General features: G+C 45.4%; 2 protein-coding genes across 4 annotated transcripts; both read right to left on the minus strand.

Annotated features, from left to right (window-relative positions):
• Positions 1-1,039: 1,039 nt before the first annotated feature.
• On the minus strand, positions 1,040-12,262 carry LOC112312541 (zinc finger protein 77). Of its 3 annotated transcripts, none has more exons than XM_053930687.1 (4): positions 12,110-12,262; positions 4,903-5,029; positions 3,484-3,673; positions 1,040-3,088 (listed from the first exon to the last, which is right to left on the minus strand). In XM_053930687.1, the coding sequence occupies exons 1-4, from the start codon at positions 12,110-12,112 to the stop codon at positions 1,663-1,665; spliced, it is 1,746 nt and encodes a 581-aa protein (XP_053786662.1). In that variant the 5' UTR covers positions 12,113-12,262; the 3' UTR covers positions 1,040-1,662. The 3 variants fall into 3 exon arrangements, with proteins under 3 accessions (XP_053786662.1, XP_053786663.1, XP_071075278.1); XM_053930688.1 differs by having other exon boundaries at positions 12,063-12,262; XM_071219177.1 differs by lacking the exon at positions 12,110-12,262 and having other exon boundaries at positions 4,903-5,038.
• Positions 12,263-17,556: 5,294 nt separating this feature from the next.
• On the minus strand, positions 17,557-21,619 carry LOC112312268 (zinc finger protein 77-like). Its single transcript, XM_071219260.1, is given in 3 exon segments — positions 17,557-19,327; positions 19,330-19,840; positions 21,500-21,619. Coding segments are annotated over 3 exon segments (1,221 nt in total). The 3' UTR covers positions 17,557-18,737.
• Positions 21,620-22,938: the final 1,319 nt, after the last annotated feature.

Below are 22,938 nucleotides of genomic sequence, written 5' to 3' on the forward strand. Positions count from 1 at the left end.
CAGGGTCAGGGCAGCCTCTCAACAATGCAGCCTGGGAGGTAGGTTTCCTGTATTTTGGCTCCAGCGTTAAATATGTCAGGGGTGGAGGCAGGAAAAAGATCTACCAGTAGAGAAACAAGATGCTTCCTACAAAAATCACGTAATTAGGAGAGGCATTAAAGACAAAGGAGGTGACAGGGTGAGAGAAAATTGCTAAACTCCCTAGCCTGAAGAAGTGGCCTGTTGTACATCAAAGAGCTACAGGAAGAATCTGAAGACCAAAGAGGGCCCATGATGGGGGAGCTCCTGGAAATGTCTGTGGAATCCGCTACCTGTGTTTGGTTGGGGCTGTTCTTACACGGACAGAGGCAGAAGTCAAGAGAATGTGCTGTCTTGGGCCCACTAGGTTCCCACATCTCTGTCTGCTGATGGCAGAGAATATGTAAGGGTCACGGCGTCTTCATTCCCAAACCTCATGCATCTTCCTCTTCTCATGACCTAAGGAGAAGGAAGATGGGCTATAGCTTCCCAGTTTACCCGCTGACAACATAGTACATGGAATCATCTGGACACCAGCTTTCCCATCTTCACACCGTGGGTCTCTCTTTGTAGCTCAGTGCACCGTGTCCAATTTCTAATTACGATCAGGGACATTAAGCAAAGGTCAAATCAAGAACATAATCAGAGGAGACCTTGCCATAATTACTAACTTCTGTGAGGAACACAGATGTGGCATCCCCCGGCAACAAACGAGTGTGAAAGCTGCGCGTTTCTGTACTAAAGACCAGAGTGAAGGGCAGAGTCTGCGGCAGCGAACCAGAAGAGAAACAATACCGGGCTCACGTCAGGGTCACATACTGGGAACGTAATGGAAAGAGTCAAAAACTTCTCATCTAAAATCGTATCATTTCACATGAAAATAAAAATAACCACTTAATCTAATCACTATGCTGTTAAACCAGAAACGAATACAAAATAATACTGAATGTAAATTGTAACTGAAAAAGGTAAAACATAAAAGTGATATGTCTACCACTCCAAATTTACTTCATTTAAATATAAATGAAGTTTTGCCATTAAAAAAAAGAGAGAGAGAGAAGCCCCAGCAACTCTTAACTGTTGTCTGATATCGGGCAAGTCACTTTGGCTCTCTGAGCCTCAGTTTTCCCAACTGTAAATTTTACACAATAAAAATCACTAAATTATGAAAAAACCACTAAATACCCCTAAGTCCAAAAGTAATAATAATGGCAATGACACAAATTTTAGACAATGACACAATTATTTAAAGTCCAAGATAATCAAATGTGTAGTACAGATGAAGGAACAGAGAAATATTTCTTATCTCAAGGTTTCATACCAGAAGCATAACCAGAAATTAATACACTGGAAATCGCTACTAAGGATGAGCATTTACAAAGGCAATACCACACATATAATCATTAAAAGATTTCAGCCTGCGCTGAATTGTCATGTACAAAATAAGAGAAGTGCTACATCTGCAGGGGTTTCCCACATTTTTTCCATCCACAGTTTCTCTCCAGTGTGTTTGCTCACATTTACGACACAATTTGGGGGAAGAATAAAGGCATCCCACAGTCCTTGTGTTCAGCTGTCCATCATGTGTGCTCATGTGCTTGCAGGCATTCGCCACACGTGAAGGCTTTCCCACGCTGCCAACATTCAGGTATCCTTCTCACTGTGTGTTCTCACATGTTTGCGCAGGGATGTGGGATAACGGAAGGCTTTCCCGCAGTGCTGACATTCATCGGGTCTCTCCCCCGTGTGTGTCCTCACATGGACGCGCAGGTTGTCAGGGTACCTGAAGGATTTCCCACACTCCTTACACTCATAGGGTTTCACCCCAGTGTGTGATCTCATATGTCCTTGAAGGGAGCAGAGGCGACTGAAGGCTTTCCCACACTGCTGACACTCGAAGGGTCTCTCCCCACTGTGCATTCTCACGTGTATTCGAAGGGATGAGAGAAAACTGTAGGATTTCCCACACTCTTTACATTCATAGGGCTTCACCCCGCTGTGTATTCTCATGTGACCTTGAAAATGTTGCAGCTGCCTGAAGGCTTTCCCACACTCCTTACATTCGTAGGATTTCTCCCCACTGTGTGTTCGCACGTGTTTCTGAAGGTAAGAGTGGCTGGTGAAGGCCTTGCCGCACTGCTGGCACCCATAGGGCCTCTCCCCGGTGTGCGTCCTCACGTGTACTCGCAGGGAGGCAGCATACCGAAATGCTTTCCCGCAGTGCTGACATTCACAGGGCCTCTCCCCCGTGTGCGTCCTCACGTGTACCTGCAGGTTTGCGGGAAACCTGAACGCCTTCCCACACTGCTGACACTCATAGGGCTTCACTCCACTGTGCGTTCTCACGTGCCCGCGCAGGGAGGAGTGGCGACTGAAGGCTTTCCCACAGTGCTGACATACGTAGGGTCTCTCCCCACTGTGCGTCCTTGCATGTTCCTGCAGGTTTGTGAGATACCTGTAGACTTTGCCACACTCCTTACACACATAGGGTTTCACTCCACTGTGCGTCCTCACGTGCCTTCTAAAGTACTTCAGACTACCGAAACCTTTCCCGCAGGCCTTACACTCGTAGGGCTTCTCTCCAGTGTGAGTTCTCACGTGTCCTGTAAGGTAAAAGTAATACATGAAGGCTTTCCCGCACACTTGACACGTGTGGATTTTCTGTCCACAGTGGCCTCTCAAATGCCCCCGAAAGGAGGCGTGGCAAGTGAAGGCTTTTCCACATTTCTGACACGCGATGGAGGTTTTATGACTGAGGCTCTTCACGTGTCTCTCAGACGCTCTCCCAGGGTGCTGACAGTGACAGGGTTTGTCCACACGCTCTGGTTCCCCGTGGGGGCCTGCACACAAGGTGCACGTGTGGGCTCGTCCACATTCCTCACAGGGATGAGGTTCATGTCCAGTGGGAGACCTTGGCTGACTCGGGTGGGCTTTTCCACACTTAGCGCTCTCATGGGGTTTAACTCCGGGCGGATGTCCCTCCTCCACAGGGAGATCTGTGACCTGGTTCGGGGTGTCTCCGCACGGATGAGCTTCATCCCTCTCACAGGGAGCCCCCAGCCTGTGACTTCTGTTCGAAATAGGAAGCACACTATCAGTGACAAATAGTCATGTGATTTCTTTATTAATGATTATTAAGTGTTAATAATTGTTTTAACCACTATTTACCATTTTCAATGCATGGTATATTTTTGGTACTGTCTACACTGTTCCATCATGAAACAGGCTTATTGCTCTGGTTGGGCTAAAATAGGGCCATAACTTTAGTGTTTCTTACATCTGGGGTTTCCTCATCATTGTTTCCATCTGGGTTCTGTTCAGACACTCAATACTACATCCCACTTATGAAAATAGTGTCGCATGAAAATCCCGAGTACACTACTGCTTAGCTAGGTTTATACTTTTTCTGTAACTTCAAGGTGGCCTAACACTCTGCTGAGGCGCCCCGTTCCGCTGGCCACTCACCTCGGACGCCCCTCCTGGGGCTGGTGCCGGTCTGCAACGTTATGCTCTGGACAGTTTTCTCTAAAATCAGGCCAGGAATCATTTCTGGTGAATCTTAGTATTCTCTCCTCACTGGGTATTTTATTCTCCAAAGTATCCTGCCCAGGACGTGAGGCACGGGTTTTAACTTGAGTGAAACAATCTGTAACAACTGATACGATAATTCAATTAAATTTCCTGGGAAGCAAATGATGAAATAAAGAAAATAAAATAAGAATGTGTGAGTTAATTTTCATATTCTGATAGAAAAGTGTAAACAAATCTTATAAGGAAGAACAAATTTGTTTTTAAAGGTTTATTTTATTCTCAACCGAGAGAGAAGGAAACATCGATGCAAGAGACACACCAACTGGCTGCCTCCTGCACGCGCCCCAACCGGGGGTTGAGCCAGCAACCTTTCGGTTCCTGGACAATGCCCCAACCAACTGAGCCACGCGGGCCAGGGCAGGAAGAATAAATTTGCAAACGAAGAAGGGACCTTTGCTTTTTTCTTGGGTCTTTGGCAATAATAGGAAAAATGACTCAAAATGGCAGCCTGGTCACTAAGAAATACTACAAAAAAGATAGAGACCAAATAAAGATAAATAGTATCAAAAATGTGAAGTAGGGAGAAGCCGGGCAAAATGCTCATGTCCAAGTGCTCCCTTTACAAGAGGATATACAGGGAGTCTCCCCACATGAGTGAGGATGCACAGAGTCCAACAGGGAGGCCAGTAAATGGAAAACATCACCCATCTCAAACTCAGACTGAGTCATGTTGCTAATGGATTTGTCCAAATATCAATCCCTTATCCAGAATCGACTCCTCCTGAGGGGTGTCACTCTCTGGAGTTCTCAGACACACAGGCGCTTTCTTCACAGCCCCCGCTGCCATTACAAGACAGATGGTGTGTCTGGCCAATGCCCTGCGCCTGGAGAAAGGTCCTGATGATGGAGGACGGAAGGCAACAAATAACCTGTGAGAAGGACCCAGAGTTGGGCTTCATGGCCAGTGATGATGTATAGTGTGGATTTCATTGTAGCGTGACCACGCTAAATTTGTATTAATCACTGTGTAACTGTCTCATGGGTGAAAACCGTAAGCTGCTCTCACTGCCCCAGAGCAAACTGGAAATCCATGCTCACACTTATAAAAAATTGGGGAACCTCAGACTTTTATTTAAGAGAGATAAAGTCAATTTAATACATAAAACTTTGTTATGAAAAAGATACTGGACTCTAGATGGGTTCCATGAGATGCTTGGATTGCATCTGGGGGGGTTTTTTTGGCGGGGGGTTGGGGGGGGTTGACATATTGCCCTTCCTTAGACCCAATAAATAAGGACAACTGTAAGAAATGCTTTTTCCATAAAAGACAGTGAGGGATGAAGCCGTCCTTACCCACGGAGGCCAGGTTCCTGAAGGTCTCCAGCATCACATCTCTGTAGAGCTTCCTCTGAGCACCGTCCAGCAGAGCCCACTCCTCTTGAGTGAAGTTCACAGCCACATCCGCAAAGACCACTGCGTCCTGAAACATCCCACATATTCTGTTGCAACAAGGCACCACTTCACCAGCACGTGGGGGAGGATGGGGGAGGCCAACAAAGAATGAAACGCAATTCCCAGAACTGCTGAGCTCATGCTCTTTTGGGAAATGACAGCCAGCAAGCAAACCAAACGCAGTACACTTCAGTGGTGGTAAGAGCTTGGAACTTAGAATCCAAGTGCAAGAACAGTGATACAAACTTACTCACTTAATAAAGAAGTGATTTTTAATGAGATAAAGCAGATTCTGAGTATGCTAAAGACTAAAAATGAAATCTTCATTCAGATAATGTGGAATTGAATACTTGGCTTGCTCCAAAGTTATTTCTTTTGTCAACTCCTGAATGTCAGGAATTCATGAACACAGATTTCCAGTGCTCCTTGATCTAAACAGCTCTCACCTTGAAATTCAACAGTGTTGAGGAGCCTGGTCTAGTCCCCTCACTGACAGAGGCAGAGACCCAACCCCTCCCAGCGTGAGGCGGACCCTGTGGGCATAGGCACAGGCCAGGGCCTGGGGCCTGGCACACCTGCTGGGTAAAAGGAGGACGTGGCTCCTGAAGGAATTTTCAAGCCAGCAGGGCCTCTCAAATAAACAACTGAGTGCCTGGATTTGAGGAAAATGGTCCCACAAAGAAGAATCGCTGAGACACCTAATGGTAATAAGCCAAAGGTGACTTTAACAGAGAGAAAAAAACTAACATACGTACATTTTAGAGCAATATTGGATGACATCATATCAGTAAAGAACAAACAACTATTTTTTAAAAATCCCATGTCTGTGGTGATGCTGCTGTGAACAAACCTATGGAGCCACCCGTCATGTAAATGCGTAGCACCTGCAATGATGTACATATCACTTGACAACAACAATAAAGGACCATGTCACTTACGTATTCCCAAGGTGCCGAGAGACCAAGCAAAGAGGCTAACAACTCCAGCATTAAACAACGGGTTTATTAAGGAAACTTACGGACAGAAGCAGAGTCTTTGGCAGCTGGAAGAAGGTGTATCTCTGTAGCAGAAAGGGGACGCGGGTATGATATGCAGAGTGAAGAGGCAGGAACTAAGACCGGGGACTTGTAGCCACGTGGCACATGCTGGTTAAAGCTGTACAATCCAAAGTGGTAAACGACTCAACAGGCCCACTTTTCCATGTGAGAACATCCCTTTTAGGTGGAAGGGACCCACTCACCCAGAGGTGAATTGGTGCTCAGGTAGCTTCAGGAGATGGCACCGGTCATGCTAAGTAATGGGAAACATTTTGCCTAACAACTATACTTTTTGTTCTGTTGGACTGTACTTTTTATACGCACACAAGCAGCTGTAAAACAGGGTGCTGTGTTACCGTGCAGCAGCCGCCTACACCTCCTGTTTACCACGTCTCTTTGGTGCAGCATTTTTTGTGTGCTTGATTAAACCTCAAGTTGTTTTGTACGGCAACACGATGTCAGGCTTGTGGCCTGGGTGTGCAGTGGGCTACACCATCTAGGTTGGTGTGAGTGCGCCCCGTGATGTTTGCACTGACAAAATCGCCTATGGATGCGTTTCTCAGATGTATCCGTCATTAAGCAGCATATGACTGTATATACATATTCACAGAATAATTCAAAATAGCCCAAAAGTGGAAACAACTCAAAAATCCATGAACTGAAGTGGAAAGCAAAATGCAGACTATTCATGCAATGGAATATCACTGGCAATAAAGTACCGACGATCCACAGCACAAAATCAGTAAACCTTAAAAAACATTACCAGGCTTCACAAAGAACACACATGGTATTAAGTCACTTATATCAGGGGTCCTCAACCTCCCAGCGCAGACCAGTACCGGTCCCAGCCTGTCGGAACCGGGCCACAACAGCAGGAGGTGAGCTTGAATGTTAATGCACTTAAATCATCCCGAAACCATCCCCCAACCCTGGTCCGTGAAAAAACTGTTTTCCACGAAACCGGTCCCTGGTGCCAAAAAGGTCGGGGACTACGGATTTATATGAAATGTACAGAGGAAGCAAACCTGTAGAGACAGAAAGTAGCTGAATCAACCGCCAGCACCCAGGCTTCGGGTGTCAGGCACATGACTGAGGGTGACAGCCAGTGGACACAAGCTTCTTTTCGGAGTGAAAAAAAAAATTCTATTATGGGGACAGTTGCACAATTCTGTAAATACACCAGATACCACTGAATTTTATACTTTAATCAGGTGGGCTTTACAGTATATAAATTATATCTCACATACAGCTGTTGTTAAAAATGTTCAGACAAATTAAAAATACTGGATGGAGCAAAAGTAGGTTTACAGTTGTGAGCACACAACACACAGAGCTTATTCCTGTATCATTATTTATTAATTTACTATTTTCCATAAGGACAGCTGTGATCCTATTTTGGCCCCACACTGTTTGCCCTTCTTAACTTAAGGCATTTTTATTTAAATACAACAGAACTTGAACAAATAAATTCAAGTACAGAAGTGGAGCAAAATTTCAGCTGTTTCAGAGATTAAGCACATTGACACACCTGAGATGACGCAAAAAAAGCGAACATCTGAAAACATCCGTGGTCATTAAAGAAACAAAACCAGCCGATCCCACTGTCCCCACATACCAAATGCGATTCTCAAATGGTTCCTAGGCCAGGTATCACATATTAAAAAATCAGCGATTCCAAATTGTAGGAAAAAACCAGAGAATTACCAAGGCCAGAGAGGAGCAATGCAGAACATATTCAAAGGCAACAACGTTCACAACTCTAAAGGCAAAAGGCTTTTTAAAAGGCAATCTAATACATAAATGTATAAAAAGCGTAACTCAAAACAAAGTTCATTTTGTTCCAGAAAGGCAAAATGGATTAAATATGAATTGTTCAATAAGTGTAATTTATCTCATCGATGAAAAAAAAAAAAAAAGAACGAGACACACAAACCACAGGCTTCCAGTTCACAGAAGCTGAGGACATGCGAGCCTCACGTCACTGCTCATGGATGACAACACAACTTAAAGACGAGAAGGGACACACGCAGTCGGAAAGGAAAGGTGTCTACACAGAGCCCAGAGCCAACTTCCCACGTGACAGTGAAACGTTACAACCGTGCCCTCTGACATCTGGACCAAGAAGGTAAGGCTGGGCGTGTACCCAATCGTACACCCGTGGAGGCCGAGCCAGTATGGCCACAGAAAATAAGAGAGTGGAAAAAGATTTACAAAGTGAAAACACTGAACTTGACTGGTATTAGATAATAAGATTTAGTATTTGGAAATCCCCCAACCCTACAAATTATTAAGTTTATAACTGATCATAGCAGGGGTGCTGGTTAAAGTATAATATTCCAAAATTAATTTCATCACCAATAATACATCTGATAAAGGGTTAATATCCAAAATTTACATAGAGCTCATACAACTTAACACCAAAAGAGCAAACAGTCCAAGTAAAAAACAGGCAAAGGACCTAAATAGACAGCTCTCCACAGAGGACATACAGATAGCCAACAGACATAAGAAATGACTCTCAATGTCACTAATCACCAGAGAAATGCAAATTAAAACCACAATGAGATATCACCTCACACCCATCAGGATAGCTCCCATCAATAAATCCACAAGAAACAAGCGCTGGCGAGGATGTGGAGAAAAGGGGAACCTCTGTACACTGTTGGTGAGAATGCAGACTGGTACAGCCAAGGTGGAAAGCAGTGTGGCAGTTCCTCAAAAACTTAAAAATGAAATGCCTTATAGCCCAGTGATTCCACTTCTGGGAATATATCCAAAGGAACCCAAAACACTAATTCAAAAGAATATACACACCCCTGTGTTCACTGCAGCGCTATTTACAACAGCTAAGTTATTGATGCAAGGCAAGTGCCCATCACTAGACGAGTGAATAAAAAAGCCATGGTACATATATACACAATGGAATATTACTCGACCATTAAAAAGAACCAAATCTTACTGGAAAAGAGGCCTCTGCTTCTGGAAACCTCAACAGATCTTCAGCCCTCAACCCAGAGAAGATGTGATGGTTAGTTATGCATCAACATGGCTGGGTTATTGTACCCAGTTGTTCAACTAAACACTAATCAAAGAGCTGCTGTGAAGGTATTTTGTCGATGCAGTTAACATCTCCAATCAGTTGGCTCTAAGTACAGGGGATGACTCTGAATAATGTGCGTGATCTTACATCTCCAATCAGCTGTAAGGCTTTAAAAGCAAACACTGAAAGGCCTTAAAAGCAAACACTGATGCACCCCTCTGTCCATTGCAGCATTACTTACAATAGCCAACCTACGCAAGTAACTCAAGTGCCCCTTGATAGATGAGTGGATAAAAAAGCTGGAGTACATATAACGGAATATTCCTCAACCATAAAAATGAATGAAATCTTACCAGTTGCGACAGCATAGATGGACCTAGAGGATATTATGCTAAGTGAAATAAGTCAGTAAGAGAAAGACAAATACCACATGGTTTCGCTTACATGTGGGATCTAAATAACAATATAAACGAGCAAACAAAACAGAAACAGACTCATAAATACAGAGAACAGACTGATGTTTGCCAGAGGGGAGGGACTGCGGGTTGTGGGAAAAAGGCGGAGGGACTGAGAAGTACAGATTGGTAGTCATGGGATGTACAGGGCGGTGCAAGGAATATAGTCAATAATATTGTAATGACTATGTATGGTGCCAGTTGGGTACTAGAAATATCAGGGGGACAGTTTGCAAAGTACATGATTGTCTAGCTACTATGCTGCATACCTGAAAGTAATACAAAATAATATTGAATGTAAACTGTAATTAAAAATTTATTTTTTCAAAAAACAAATTCAGTTCCATGTACAGAGACAGGAAGAAAATGACACATTAAAAGATACTGACACATTAAAAGAGGAGACTTAGTCCGTCTCCTTCTCCCCAAATGCCTGGATGCCCCACCTGCCTCAGTCACCAATTGTCAAGGACCGGATGAGTGGCGGCAAGGACCCAGAGATGGAACTGTGCTGTATTTCTAGAGATTAAAGTTTCTGTAAGTTTTCTGGTTTCCTTTCAATAGAGGGTGAAAACGGTGATCCCCAAGTCACCTTAATAGATATTTCTGTCCCTTCCAGGAAAAAAAAGGGAGGAGTGGTCCAGTGTGAGCCAGCTCAGGTCTGCAGCCTGCATCCCACAGCGCATAAGGGAACCCAAGTCAGAAGGTCAACGACTTTCTGAGCTGGGGGCCAGGCTTACCCTGCTGACAGGTAGTCCAGGGTGGACCACCCACGGAAGGAGTAAAGGGACCCTGAGCCCCACCGGAAACCAAACTCTGGATCCCCACACACCTAGCTCTCCTTCTTCAGTGTGGGAACAACACCCCCTCTATGAACTCAACTCTCACCAAGGAGGTAAGTGTAAATTCTGACCCAAATTAACTCTCAAATTCATCAACTTCCCTCCAGCCCTAAAATCCGAAGGTTCACTCCCTAAGGCTGACCTTCACAGTCTTACTCAGTCTGCACAAATCACGCTTAACTCCAGGAACTCTGTGCATGATGCAAAACCAACCATCACAGGTCATAGTTCACAAAATTTGCGTTCACCTTTGACATCAGCTATTAGCAGGAAGTGGGACATGATCACACAGGGTCTCACAAACTGCACCCTGAATGGAAGGGTCACGACAATTTTTACGAATCTTTTTAATCTGTATCTCTGCCGACGCTGCGTGAAACTGCATTTTCTCCACAATTCTAATAAAAAAGAGGACATTTTCTGTATCTGAGATACTCCTCCTCAGAGACATCTCTAGTTAAGTGCTGGAATAACATGAGTCAGCAGGACAAAAGACCTGAGACACTTAACTACCTTCACAAACACGAAGAAGCGAGGCAAAGGGGATTCAGTCACTTCACATCTGCTGAAACCTGAGGCTGCAATAAGGAAAAGCTCTTGGTGCTGAACTGGACACAGAAGAGGCTGCTCATAGGTGTCAGGTGACAATGCTGAATCCTCCCTGATCCTGTTCTCCTGGAAACATCCATGGAAGGTGAAAAGAACCACCCTAACCATTTGTCCTAGAAAACGGCACGCTGCAAGAACCACTGACTTAGAGAAGACTCTCAGATGTCTCCCGTGTTTACCTACGACAAAGCCAGAGGCAAACGTCCCACATCCCAATTCTCTGAGCCCTAAATAACTGGCTGTACTGTTCGCCCAAGCAGAACAAATGCTTGTTGTCCAGACTTTAGTTCGGCTTCTCTCCTAAACCCGGACCCTGAACTTAGGTCTGTCCTCAGCCTTAGCCCGCAGACACTACCTCCTGAAAACAAACTGGGATGAGGATCTGCCATCCCATCCACACCTGCTCCTTCCTCCTTTCCTTGACTCCCCTCTATAAAAGCAAAACTCAGAAAGCCCAACTCTTGAGATACTTGCAGATGGCATGGTCTGAGAGTTCTTCCTACTGCACAGCCCCTGCCCCATATCCTTCTCCCCATCCGGTGCGGTAATTTTTTTGAATAAGAGTCTCTCCTTACAAAGCTTAGACTTTTCAATTTTCACAAGCTTGAGCAAGTGATCACAATTTCCCATCCAAGATTTACTAGACTTCTGTCCTCCCGACAAGTCCAGCCATTGTCCCCACCTCATCTGAACAAGCACTGAGAAGCAGACAAGGCCCCGCTGACCTGAGCTGAGAACTCGCTGACCACAGAGAGGCAGCGGCTATCACACCGCTTTCCTGCTCACCCTCCTGCCACAGACAAGCCCGCTACTGATCTGCGACGCGGGCACAGCTCTGAGATCCAAGCCTTGTCTCTACCGCAACCGTCTTTGAAGCAAGTCCGGATTTGATGGTATCTGTCAAGTTCAGATCAAGTCCTCCCATCCCGCGTCCACCCCGCCCCCAGCCCCGGACCACCCGCGACGGTGGTCGTCAGGTCCTCCCTCGGACCCACCCCACAACCGAGAAAGGAAACTGAGGTCGGGACGGAAGTGGGGAGCGGAGACACGGGCCACGCGCCTTTCAGCCGGACCCGACCTGTTCGAACCAACCCAGCCCGGTCCTGGCCCGCTCTGCGCCCTCACCATCTCGCAGCCGCGCTGCTAGTTCTCAGGGCGTGGTCTTCCCCGCAGCTCCGCAGCCCGGGAAGGTGAGAGAGACTGGACACCCAGGATCGCTCCGGACAGAAACACAAGAGCGCCTCCGCCGGCGGAGAGAGATGTCAACCAGGGATGCCAATGCGGCAGCCTCCAACGGCGGTGAATGTCCGGTGCCCCCCCCCCCCCCCCGCCCCAGATTGGACAATGCTGCGGGCACCGCGACGTGACTGGACGGAACTCCAAGCTGTTCCTTTCTAAGGATCCTGATTGGATATAACTCCTATCACGCCACCAGGCCATGATTGGACAGTGTTTGAGAACCCTTCTTCCCATGCCTCGATTGGGCAGTTCTTTGGCCCCGCCCCTATATTCCCAATTTTCGCTCTGTGGCACGCCTCCGCCTTCTCTCTTTGGACAGAGTCACTGTAATGGGCGGAGGCGGAGGTCACGTGGCGTAACTCCGCAGAAATATGGACTGCGGATCGCCAGCCTTCTCTGCAGAGCCGCATCCCTCGGCGCTTGACAGAAGCAGGGGCGTGTCCCGTCTGAAGGGTCTTGTGATCTCCAGGGTCAAGGGTCTCCATGGCGACGCAGCCACGCTGAATTTGTCCCCTTTCTTTAAGAACAGACATTTATTGATGGGACCGCGTGCAAGATAGGTTTTCGCTTGTAACCTTTGACACCGTGAGGCCCGGTCCCTACATTGGGGCTGAGGTCAGCAACCCGTGACTCCAGGTGCTTTGTCTCCACTGACAGTGGGCTCCTGTGGACCCAGCTGACTTACAGGCCTAGTCTCAGTACAACCACAGGTGTGCGATGTTAGAAGTCTCGGGTGTGCATTTTACACTGCAAACGAAATTTCGTCAGATCAGGATTTTAGACCCTGTGATTTTGAAATGTAAAGGGTAGTATTTGGATGAAGATCGGCAGACTTTATTTTTTATATTCTTTCACTGCTTCTATGGAGGAAGGGAGAGAAACATCGATGCAAGAGAGAATCGTGAGAATCATTGACTGGCTGCCTCTCCTACGCTCCTGGACCGGGATGGGCACAACCGAGGTATGTGCCCTGACGGAATCGAACCTGCCACCTTTCAGTTTACAAAAAGACAGTCCAACCAACTCTGCCACACCAGCCAGGGCAAGACTGATAGACTTTAAATGGACATGATCAGTTGAGAGGATCTGTGGACGGGATCATCCGGGAGACCGCTCATGGAGGAGGTCTCTCATGTTTCAGTTCTCACACACAACGACACAGCCAAAACTGCAAAAAGAACTCTGCTTAAAATAAAGCTCTATGATTGTAACTGCCCCTAAGCTTCCTTTTTCTCCTCTGTAAATACCTCTCTAACGTGGCACAGAGTTCAGGGTATGTGTGGGGCTTGCTATGCCTGTGTGCACTACATTGTGATTTTTCTTCCAGAATAAATCCTTTTTGGTGATGAAACACCTAGTCTATATTGTTTATATGTCCTTATTCAGATAGTATAGTGGTGTTGCTCAGCTTTGTGAATGTACAAAAAGCCACCGAGTTGCCCTAGCCAGGTGGTTCGGTTGACTGGAGTATCCTCCTGTACACCAAAAGGCTGCGGGCTCCATTCCAGGTCAAGGCACATTCCTAGGTTGTGGGTTCCATCCCCAGCTGAGGTTCATATGGGGGGTGGCAACTGATTAATGTTTCTCTCTCACATCGGTATTCTCTTCCTTTCTCTCTCACTCTCTCCCTCTTCCTTCCTCTTTAAAATTAATAAATATATCCTTGGGTAAGGATTAAAAGAGGAAAAAAAGCCACCGAGTTTTACACTTAAAAGTGTGAATAAGCCCTGACTGGTGTGGTTCAGCTGGTTGGGCGTCATGCCAAAACTGGCTCACCAGTTTGATCCCTGGTCAGGGCACATGCCTGGGTTGCGGGTCGAGTCCCTGGTTGGGGCATGCACATGAGGCAGCCGATCGATGTTTCTCTCTCACATTGATGTTTCTCTCTCTCTTTCTCCCTCCCTTCCCTCCTCTCTAAAAATAAATACAATCTTTAAAAAATAAATAGCCAAGACAGCATAAATAATAATAGCATACAATGAATAAAAGTCACACTATGAATAGCTTCTTAACCCTGCACATTAAGATAACTGAGTAACATGCATTGTTAAGATATTTTTCAGCCCTGGCTGGTGTGGCTCAGTGGATTGAGCACAGGCCTGTGAACCAAAGGGTCACTGGTTCAATTCCCAGTTAGGGCACATGCTTGGGTTGTGGGCCAGGTCCCCAGTAGGGGTTGTGTCAGAAGCAACCACACATTGATGTTTCTCTCCCTTTCTTTCTCCCTCCCTCCCTCCCTTCCTCTTTTTCTCAAAATGAATAAATAAAATCTTTTTAAAAATTCTGTGCAAGATATTAAAACAAAAGATATTTTTCAGCCCACAAAGCAAACCACCTACTGAAACGATCTGATTTAATGTATAATTTTGATTTAACAGGTAGCCCCAGCCCTCTATTCAGTTTCTTCCCAGCATGCCCTATAAGCCTTAACCCTTTCTCCTGCTACTCATTAACCCCCTATGGCAGCCAGAAACAATGGTCGTGCCCTGACTCAGGGTCACAGAGTTTGGGTTTCTGTTACACCGAAGATAAAGTCGTAGCCTAAGTTGTGTTTCAGCTCCCGAGCCCTAGAGGAGAATGTTCCCATTAAACCAGACTGAGGGGCACTTGATGCTGACCCAAAGATCAAAAATGATGACGTACTGCCCTTGCCTCACTCGACCAATCAACAAGACCCACGACCCCAAGCCCCTCACTCATTATGACCGGTGTTTGGCTCTATAAAACCCCTTGTCTGTGAAAATTCAAGGACTTAGGGCCTTTGAGCATCAGCTTCCTGTTGTCCTGGATGGCACCATTCACAATAAAAACAGCCAGTCTCTCTCCACTTCAGTTCTTGCAGTGTTCAGTGTTTGGCTCTGCTGGCGCCAGGCGGACGAATTTGCTGTTCGGTAACATTCATCCCACTGGTGGACATGTCCACTTTCTGGCTATTTTGAATAGCGCTGTAAGGTACATTCACGTAACCTATTTGAGTATCTGTTTCTATACAGGTAGGAGGGAAATAGTAGAGTCACCTATCATTCTCTGTTTAACTTTTGTGAGGAACCACTGGCTCTTTCCCACAGCATCATTTCACATTCCCACTGGAAGTGTGAAAAGGGTTCCCATTTCTCCATATCCCTTTTTCTTTTATCATTGTTTTATTCTAGCCATCTTAATGGGTAGAAGTGGTATCACCTCGTGGGTTTAATTTGCCTTTCCCTGGTGACTAGTGATGTTGAGAATCTTCTCATGTGTTTATTGCCATTTGTATCTCATCTTTGGAGAAATATCTATTCAAGTCCTTTGCCCAGTTTTTAAACTGGGTTGTTTGCATGTTGAGATGTAAGGGTTATTTATGTATCCTGAATAGTAAACCCTTATCACCTATAGACTTTACTAATAGCTCCGTCTGTGAGGTGTCTTTTCACTCTATGATGCTATCCTCTGATGCACAACGTTTAAATTTCGATGAAGCCCAAATTACATACTTTTCCTTGCTTGTGCTTGTGCTGTGATATTGAAGAAATCATTACCAAATCTCATTTTTCAAACATTTTACTCTGTTTCCTTTACTCTTGGTTTACCCAGGACAACCTGCTGGTGGGGTGGGGATTCTCAGAAGAGCCACTTGCCTGTGCTGGAACAAGGAGGAAGCTCTTGATAAAACACATGACCCCAGAAAATGTTTTAATGTGCAAGGCCATGTAGCTTAAGGTAATGAAGTTTCCATTTTATGTTAAACTAGTAAGAAATAATCCTAAGAAGCTGTTGATAACCATTTCTCTATAGTTACCCACATACAGTTTTGAGATTTTATATACACAATTGTGGCAACTCTGAGAAAAATGTGACTTTTCTTTTCCTTTACAAACGTATACCCATTTCTCACGGCACTGGCTAGGATATCTAGTCTACCACTGACGGGGTGCAAGTGATGAGTACTCTTATTTGTATATAATTTTATTGAGAAGGGGAACTTTAACCACCTGTATATGTGTCTTTTCATAAACATTGCCTTTGACGATGCCCTTCAAAAAGTTGTGAGTTCTCATCTATTCCTTGACTCCTAAGAAATTTGTTGTGGATGAATGTTGAATAGTGTAAAACGCTTTTTCTGTGTTCATTCATATAATTTGAGGTAGTTTATTTTTCAACGTGGTATGGTGATGAGTTATCTAAATTGGTAACGTCAGTCTTAGATATAAAATAATTAACACAATTACAAGAGTAAGTTAATCATCTAGAATGTGACATTTTTACATATCTTCTTAGTTGATGAAACATAAAATATGATATATATGTTTTATATAAAACATATATTTTATGTTTTAATATTATAATCTAATTTTTTAGTATGCAGCTGATTTGAAAACCCAGGTAATAATAGCTTCATAAGAAACAATGTAGAAAACTATATTTGTCAAAAATGCACGTTGTTTTGAATCACATATAAAAAATGAAAAAAACACTGGTAGCCACATATAAATCTGGAAAGTAATTAAACAAATTGGGTCTATCATTTAGAGAAAATTCAGCTGTAAAAGAAAACACAAAAACTACCAAATATTTTCACAAATACTTATTTCAACCCTGCAAGTGTCCGGAAAAAGACACTCAGTCTCTCAACACCGTAAGGAAAGGAAGTGTCCAGAATTTGCACCCACAGTTTTAACAGTGTCAGGGTGGGGGCAGGAAACAGGTCTTCTGTTAGAGGAACAAGATGCTTCCTGCAGAAATCATAGTAGCAAAAACCAAGAAGGGGCTTCGAAGATGAGAAAAGGTCACTGAGAGTGGCCATTTGAGAAAGCAACCTGGCGGAAAACCAAAGGGCTGTGGGAAAATGCAAGTACCTGTGTGAACCCCACACCCAAAGTGTCCACGATGGGAAGCTTGTGCAAAGGTCGGCAGGGCCTGCTGCCTAAGAGGGAAGTAACATCAAATGTGTGTTTGGTTGCGACAGTTCCAGTTGGGCAGAGCCAGAAATGAGAAGAATGTGCTATGAGTCAGGCCCACTGGGTTCCCACCCATCTGTCTGCTGACTGTACAGAACACCCGAGGGTCACGGCTCCTTCACGCCTGCCTTCCCAACCCCATGCGTCTTCCTCTTCCCAGCAACTTTAGCTCAGAACCATCAACCAAAGGACAATGAAATAAAGTTCCCTGCTTCACTCACGTTGGTGAAACGATTCAGTAGAATAATTGGGACAGCGCTTTCACCTTTACACCACGAGGTGTCTCTTTGTAAACTCAGTGCATCATGTTGGATTTCCAACCAAGATCAAGGGCAATGGGCAGAGGCCAGATTATGAATGTAATCAGATGAGACTGTCTTCTTCCAGAATCTTTCAACAAGTACCAATTTCCGTGCAAAACACATGTGTGCCATCCACCAGCAACAAATGTGGGAGATGCGTCTTTCAGTAAATCAGACCAAAGGGGAGGGTGGATATCAGGTCAAAAAACTCCTGTGTCTGTAGCACTGGACCAGAAGAGAAATTTTAGCACTACAAGTGATCACATACTAGGAACATAATGGAAAGTAGGGAATCTAAATTTTTTTCATCTGAAATTACATTAAGTTGCACAAAAAACAACACAACAAAAACCACGATCACCCCGGGTCCCAAAGACATTCTAATAAAAATGAGACAAGCAAGACTGCATTAGAACATCAAGAAGACAAAAATTATAACTATGGAAGAAATCACTTTAACATAGACAATGGACACACTGAAATTTTAAAGATTTTGCTTACCTTTGCTTCAGTCATCAATTCAAATAAAGACCGCAGCAAAGAACTCTAGAGAGGGCTGAGACCCAGCAGGGCAGCAGTGGAGGAAATAGGAAAGATCACTGAGAGCAAAGCTGTGTCATCACAGACCAAGGCTAAGCTGTCCACAACCTGGCATTCCCAAGGACTGTGTATGTTTGCAAAAGCTGGAGAGTGAAGAAGGCTGACGGGGAAAAACTCAACCCACTTGCAATATGGTGTTGGAGGAGAGCTCTACAGCTTCTCTGAGCCATCAGTAAGATAAACAAATGGGTCCCAGAGCAAATGAAGCCTGAAACATCGCCGGAGGCAAAAATGGCAAAATGGGAGCTCTCTTCAGGCATGTCACGAGAAGGCAGGGTTCTTTGGAAAGTACAATAATGCTGGGAAAACACAATAATGCAGCAGGAAAACAGAGGACCAAACATGAAATGAACTGACCCCATAAAAGAAGCCACAGATACGCGTCTACAGCGGCTGAGCGGGGCTGTAGAAGACAGGACACTGTGGGCTCATTCATGCGATCACCAGAGTTGAAGCCAACTCAATGGCATGTAACACACACACACTTACAAAGTCAAAATCATCTTCACAAATATACTAAATAAAAGATTTCTGAATTTGCATGTACAAAATAAATGATGGGCTACCTCTGAAGGCTTCCCCACACTCCTCCCATTCATAAGGTTCCTCTCCAGTGCGTTTGCTCGCATTTACAAGGTTTTAAGGGAGAACAAAGGCTTCCCACAGTCCTTGTGTTCAGGTTTTCACCCCACTGTGCGTCCTCATGTGAGCTCGCAGGTTGGTGGGGTACCAGAAGGCTCTGCCACACTGCTGGCACTCAGGGGGTCTCTCTTCATAGTGCGCCCTCACGTGTTTGTGTAAGGATGAGGGCCAGTGGAAGGCTTTTCCACACTGTGTACACTCATATTTCTCCCTGGTGTGCGTTCTCACGTGGCCTCGGAGGGAGGAGTGACGACTGAAGGCTTTCCCACAGTGCTCACATTCAAAGGGTCCCTCCCCAGTGTGCGTTCTCGTGTGTTCTTGAAGGGAGGAGGAACAACCGTAGGCTTTCCCACACTCTTTACATTTATATGCTTTCACTCCACTATGCAGTCTCACGTGTCTGTGAAAATATCGAGCATGCCCGAAAGCTTTCCCACACACCTGACGTTCACAGGGTTTCTCTTCACTGTGTGTTCTTGCATGTTCTCGAAGGGAAGAGGAACAACTGTAGGCTTTCCCACACTACAGACATTTATAGGGTTTCTCTCCACTATGTGTCTTCACATGTCTTCTGGAGTATTTGGGACAACCAAAGGCTTTCCCACACTTCTTACACGTGTGTGTTTCTCTCCATTGTGCACGCTCATGTGTTCTTGTAGGTAGGAGTAACAGCTGAAAGTTTTTCCACAATACTTACGGTCATAGGGCTTCTCTCCAGTGTGAGTTCTTACATGTTGTGCAAGGTAGGAATAATATCTAAAAGCTTTCCCGCACACTTTACACGTGTGGATTTTCTGTCCACAGTGACCTCTCAAATGTCCCCGAAAGGAGGCGTGGCGAGTGAAGGCTTTTCCACATTTCTGACACGCGATGGAGGTTTTATGACTGAGGCTCCTCACGTGTCTCTCAGACCCTCTCCCAGGGTGCTGACAGTGACAGGGTTTGTCCACACACTCTGGTTCCCTGTGGGGGCCTGCACCCGAGACACATGTGCGGGCTCGTCTGCATTCCTCACAGGGATGAGGTTCATGTCCAGTGGGAGACCTTGGCTGACTCGGGCGGGCTTTTCCACACTTAGCGCTCTCATGGGGTTTAACTCCGGGCAGATGTCCCTCCTCCACAGGGAGATCTGTGACCTGGTTTGGGGTGTCTCCGCATGGATGAGCTTCATCCCTCTCACAGGGAGCCCCCAGCCTGTGACTTCTGTTCGAAATAGGAAGCGCAGTATTAGATTATAGATGATGTCTTGATTAATGATTCATTCATGGTTGGTCATAACTATATTGACTATGCATTTGCCATTTTCAACGAGTGGCTATGTTTTGGGCACTGTTGCACCGTTACAACATAGAACAAGCTTACTTCTCTGGCTGAGCTCAGATAAGGCCATAACTTTCCATGCTTCTTACAAGTGGGGTTTCCTGATCGTTCTTGCTAACCGAATTCTGCACAGACCCTCAGCAACTACTTCACGTTTACGAAAATGTTGTCAGGTGGTCATTCTCTAAGTACACGATTGTTTAGCCAGAGCTGTGCTCCTTCTTTAATTTCAAGTTAGTCTAACACTCTGCCCAGCCCTCTCCTCCTGCGGGAGTGCCGCTCACCTCCAACGCCTGCCCTGGTCTCCGACGTCATGAAATGTCCAGCGTTCTCCAGAAACAGAGCAGGAACCGTTTCTTGTGAATCTTACTATGTTGTCTTCACTGCATAGTTCAGTCCCCAAAACATCCCACTGAGAACATGATCTGCTGGTTTTGTGCTTGGAACATTCTGCAATAATAGGTAGCATAGAATTTCTCGGGATCAAAATGGCGTGTTAGAGGAAAGTAAATAAACCATGTGTGGATTTTTTTTTCATATATGATCCCAAAATATAAACAAATTTTATAAGAAGGAGCGGACATGTGAATACAGAAAAACTCCAAGGACCTTGGCTATCTGAAATTTTGGCAATAGTAGTAAAAATAAGTCAAAATGGAAGTCTTTTTCATTCTTAGTGAAAACTAAGAAATGCCTGAGAGAGGAAGACTGATACTGAGGTAAATTTTATCAGAAGAGCAAAGCAGGAAGGACCTGGGCAAAATGCTCGTGCCCAAGTGCCCCCTTCACAAAAGGAGACACAGAGAGTCTTCCCACGTGAGTGAGGAGGGGTGAAAAGTCCAACAGAGAAGCCACATAAAAGACAACCGTCACCCTTCTCGAACAGACTGAGCGCCGTTTCTGTGGGACACGCCCGAACATCATGCCCTGATTCAGAGCCTATTCCTCCTGAGGGTGGTGGCGTTCCTGCTGTTGGCAGGAACAGGCCTGGATGAACCTTTCTCCACAGTCCCCAGCTGCCACTGGGAGATCAGATGGCGTGTGGCCACTGCCTTGCTCCTGGACAAAAGCTCATTAGCGGGGAGGATGGAGAACAACAGACATTCTATGAAAGGGGCCGACACTATGTCCTGAAAGGCCAGAGACGCTGGGGAAGGGCAGGCTTACTTGCAGCCAGCTCACCACGTCAAATGTGCGCTAACCGCAGTGTGGCGGTCTCAGGGGAGACCACGAAGCTGCTCTCAGTGCCCACGTGAACTGGAGACTGTGCTCACGCTTATAAAAACAGGGAGCCTCAGACTTCTCATGAATAGCAGTGAGCAGGTTAATATATGAATCTTTGTTTCCGTGGAAAAGCTATTTGATTCTCAGTAGGTTCCATGGAGGCTTGGACTGTGTCACCCAAAAGAAGGGGCAACTGTAAAAGTATTTCTTCCCTAAAATCGAAGTGAAGGGGAGAAGATGTCCTTGCCCACTGAGGCCAGGTTCCTGAAGGTCTCCAGTATCACATCTCTGTAGAGCTTCCTCTCAGAATGATCCAGCAAAGCCCACTCTTCTGGGCTGAAGTTCACAGCCACATCCGCAAAGACTACCATGTCCTGAAATGCCCCACATATTCTATTTCAACAATCTCTTCACCAGTGTGTGGGAAATGGGGAAGGCCGTCAGTCAGGAAACTGGGCTCAATTCCTAGGACTCCTGAGCCCATATTCTCATGGGAAATAGCAATAAGCAAGCAAACCAAACGCAGTGCACTCAGTGACGGCAAGTGCTTGAACCTGGAAGCAAAGTGCAACAACATTTGATACAGACTTATCCACAGATAATTGTAAGGATGATTTTTACTGAGGTAAAGCAGCCACTGAGTAAGACAAAGATTAAAGAATGAAATTGTCATTCAGATAACATGGAAATGGATACTTGGCTGCCCAAAGTTATTTCCTCGTCGGCTAGAAGGCCTGCAACCAGACGGTCAGGGTTTTGTGAGCCCTGAGGTTTCCAGGGCAGCGTGATGAAGGCAACAGCGCTGCGGAGCCTGGTCTAGCCCCTCATCTCCAACAGAGGCAGAGACACAACCTCCCAAGAGGAGGCGAACACTGCAGGCATGGGCGCAGGCCAGGGCTTGGGCCTGGCACGTCTATCAGGAGGGAGGAATGCCTGGTTCCTGAAGAATCTGTCGAGCTGGGAGGGCCTCTCAAATTAACAACCAATTACCCAGAATTTGAGAAAAATGGAATTTTTAATTAAAAAAAATACAAGTTGGGCAAATAAAAGTATTTTTATTTTTTTATAATTTTATTTTTCTTTTTTTTAAAGATCTTATTTATTTTTAGAGAGAGAGAAAGGGAAAGAGAAAGAGAGGAAGAGAAACATCAATGTGTGGTTGCCTCTTGAGTGCTTCTACTGGGGACCTGGCCTGCAGCCCAGGCATGTACCCTGACTGGGAATCAAACTGGCTACCCTTTGGTTCGCAGGCCCATGCTCAATCCACTGAGCCACACTAGCCAGGGCTAAGAAAGTATTTTTAAAAAGGAACAAAATGACAGATGTTCACAGATTAAGTAGATTGTCAAGACTTACAAACCACTTGTGGGGAAGAGATTTTTTTAGATTACATGTAATGGGATAAACGTACAGACATCAGTAAATGGAGCCGCAAGCGAACAGAACATCTGTGCACGTCCGTGGCCACTAAAGAAACAAAACTGGACCCTGGCCCGGTAGCTCAGTCGGTTAGAGCGTCATCCCAATACACCAGGGTTGCGGGTTAGATCTCCAGTCAGGGCACATACAAGAATTAACCAATGAACACATAAATAAGTGGAACAACAAATCGACTCTCTCTATCAAATGAATAAATAAAAATTGAAGAATAAAAAAGGAGCCTTGACCAGTGTAGCTCAGTTTGCTGGGC

The sequence above is a fragment of the Desmodus rotundus genome, chromosome 9, assembly GCF_022682495.2.
Source record: "Desmodus rotundus isolate HL8 chromosome 9, HLdesRot8A.1, whole genome shotgun sequence".
Lineage (NCBI taxonomy): Eukaryota > Metazoa > Chordata > Mammalia > Chiroptera > Phyllostomidae > Desmodus > Desmodus rotundus.

What these genes read in the sequence shown, in the direction of transcription:
- LOC112312541 (XM_071219177.1), bottom strand. Translation starts at nt 5,038, where the DNA reads ATGTTTCAGGACGCAGTGGTCTTTGCGGATGTGGCTGTGAACTTCACT. An exon ending in CAGGAACCTGGCCTCCGTGG is followed by an intron (nt 3,674 to 4,902) that starts GTAAGGACGGCT and finishes TTATCGTATCAG; the next exon opens with TTGTTACAGATTGTTTCACT. An exon ending in CCCCAGGAGGGGCGTCCGAG is followed by an intron (nt 3,089 to 3,483) that starts GTGAGTGGCCAG and finishes TATTTCGAACAG; the next exon opens with AAGTCACAGGCTGGGGGCTC.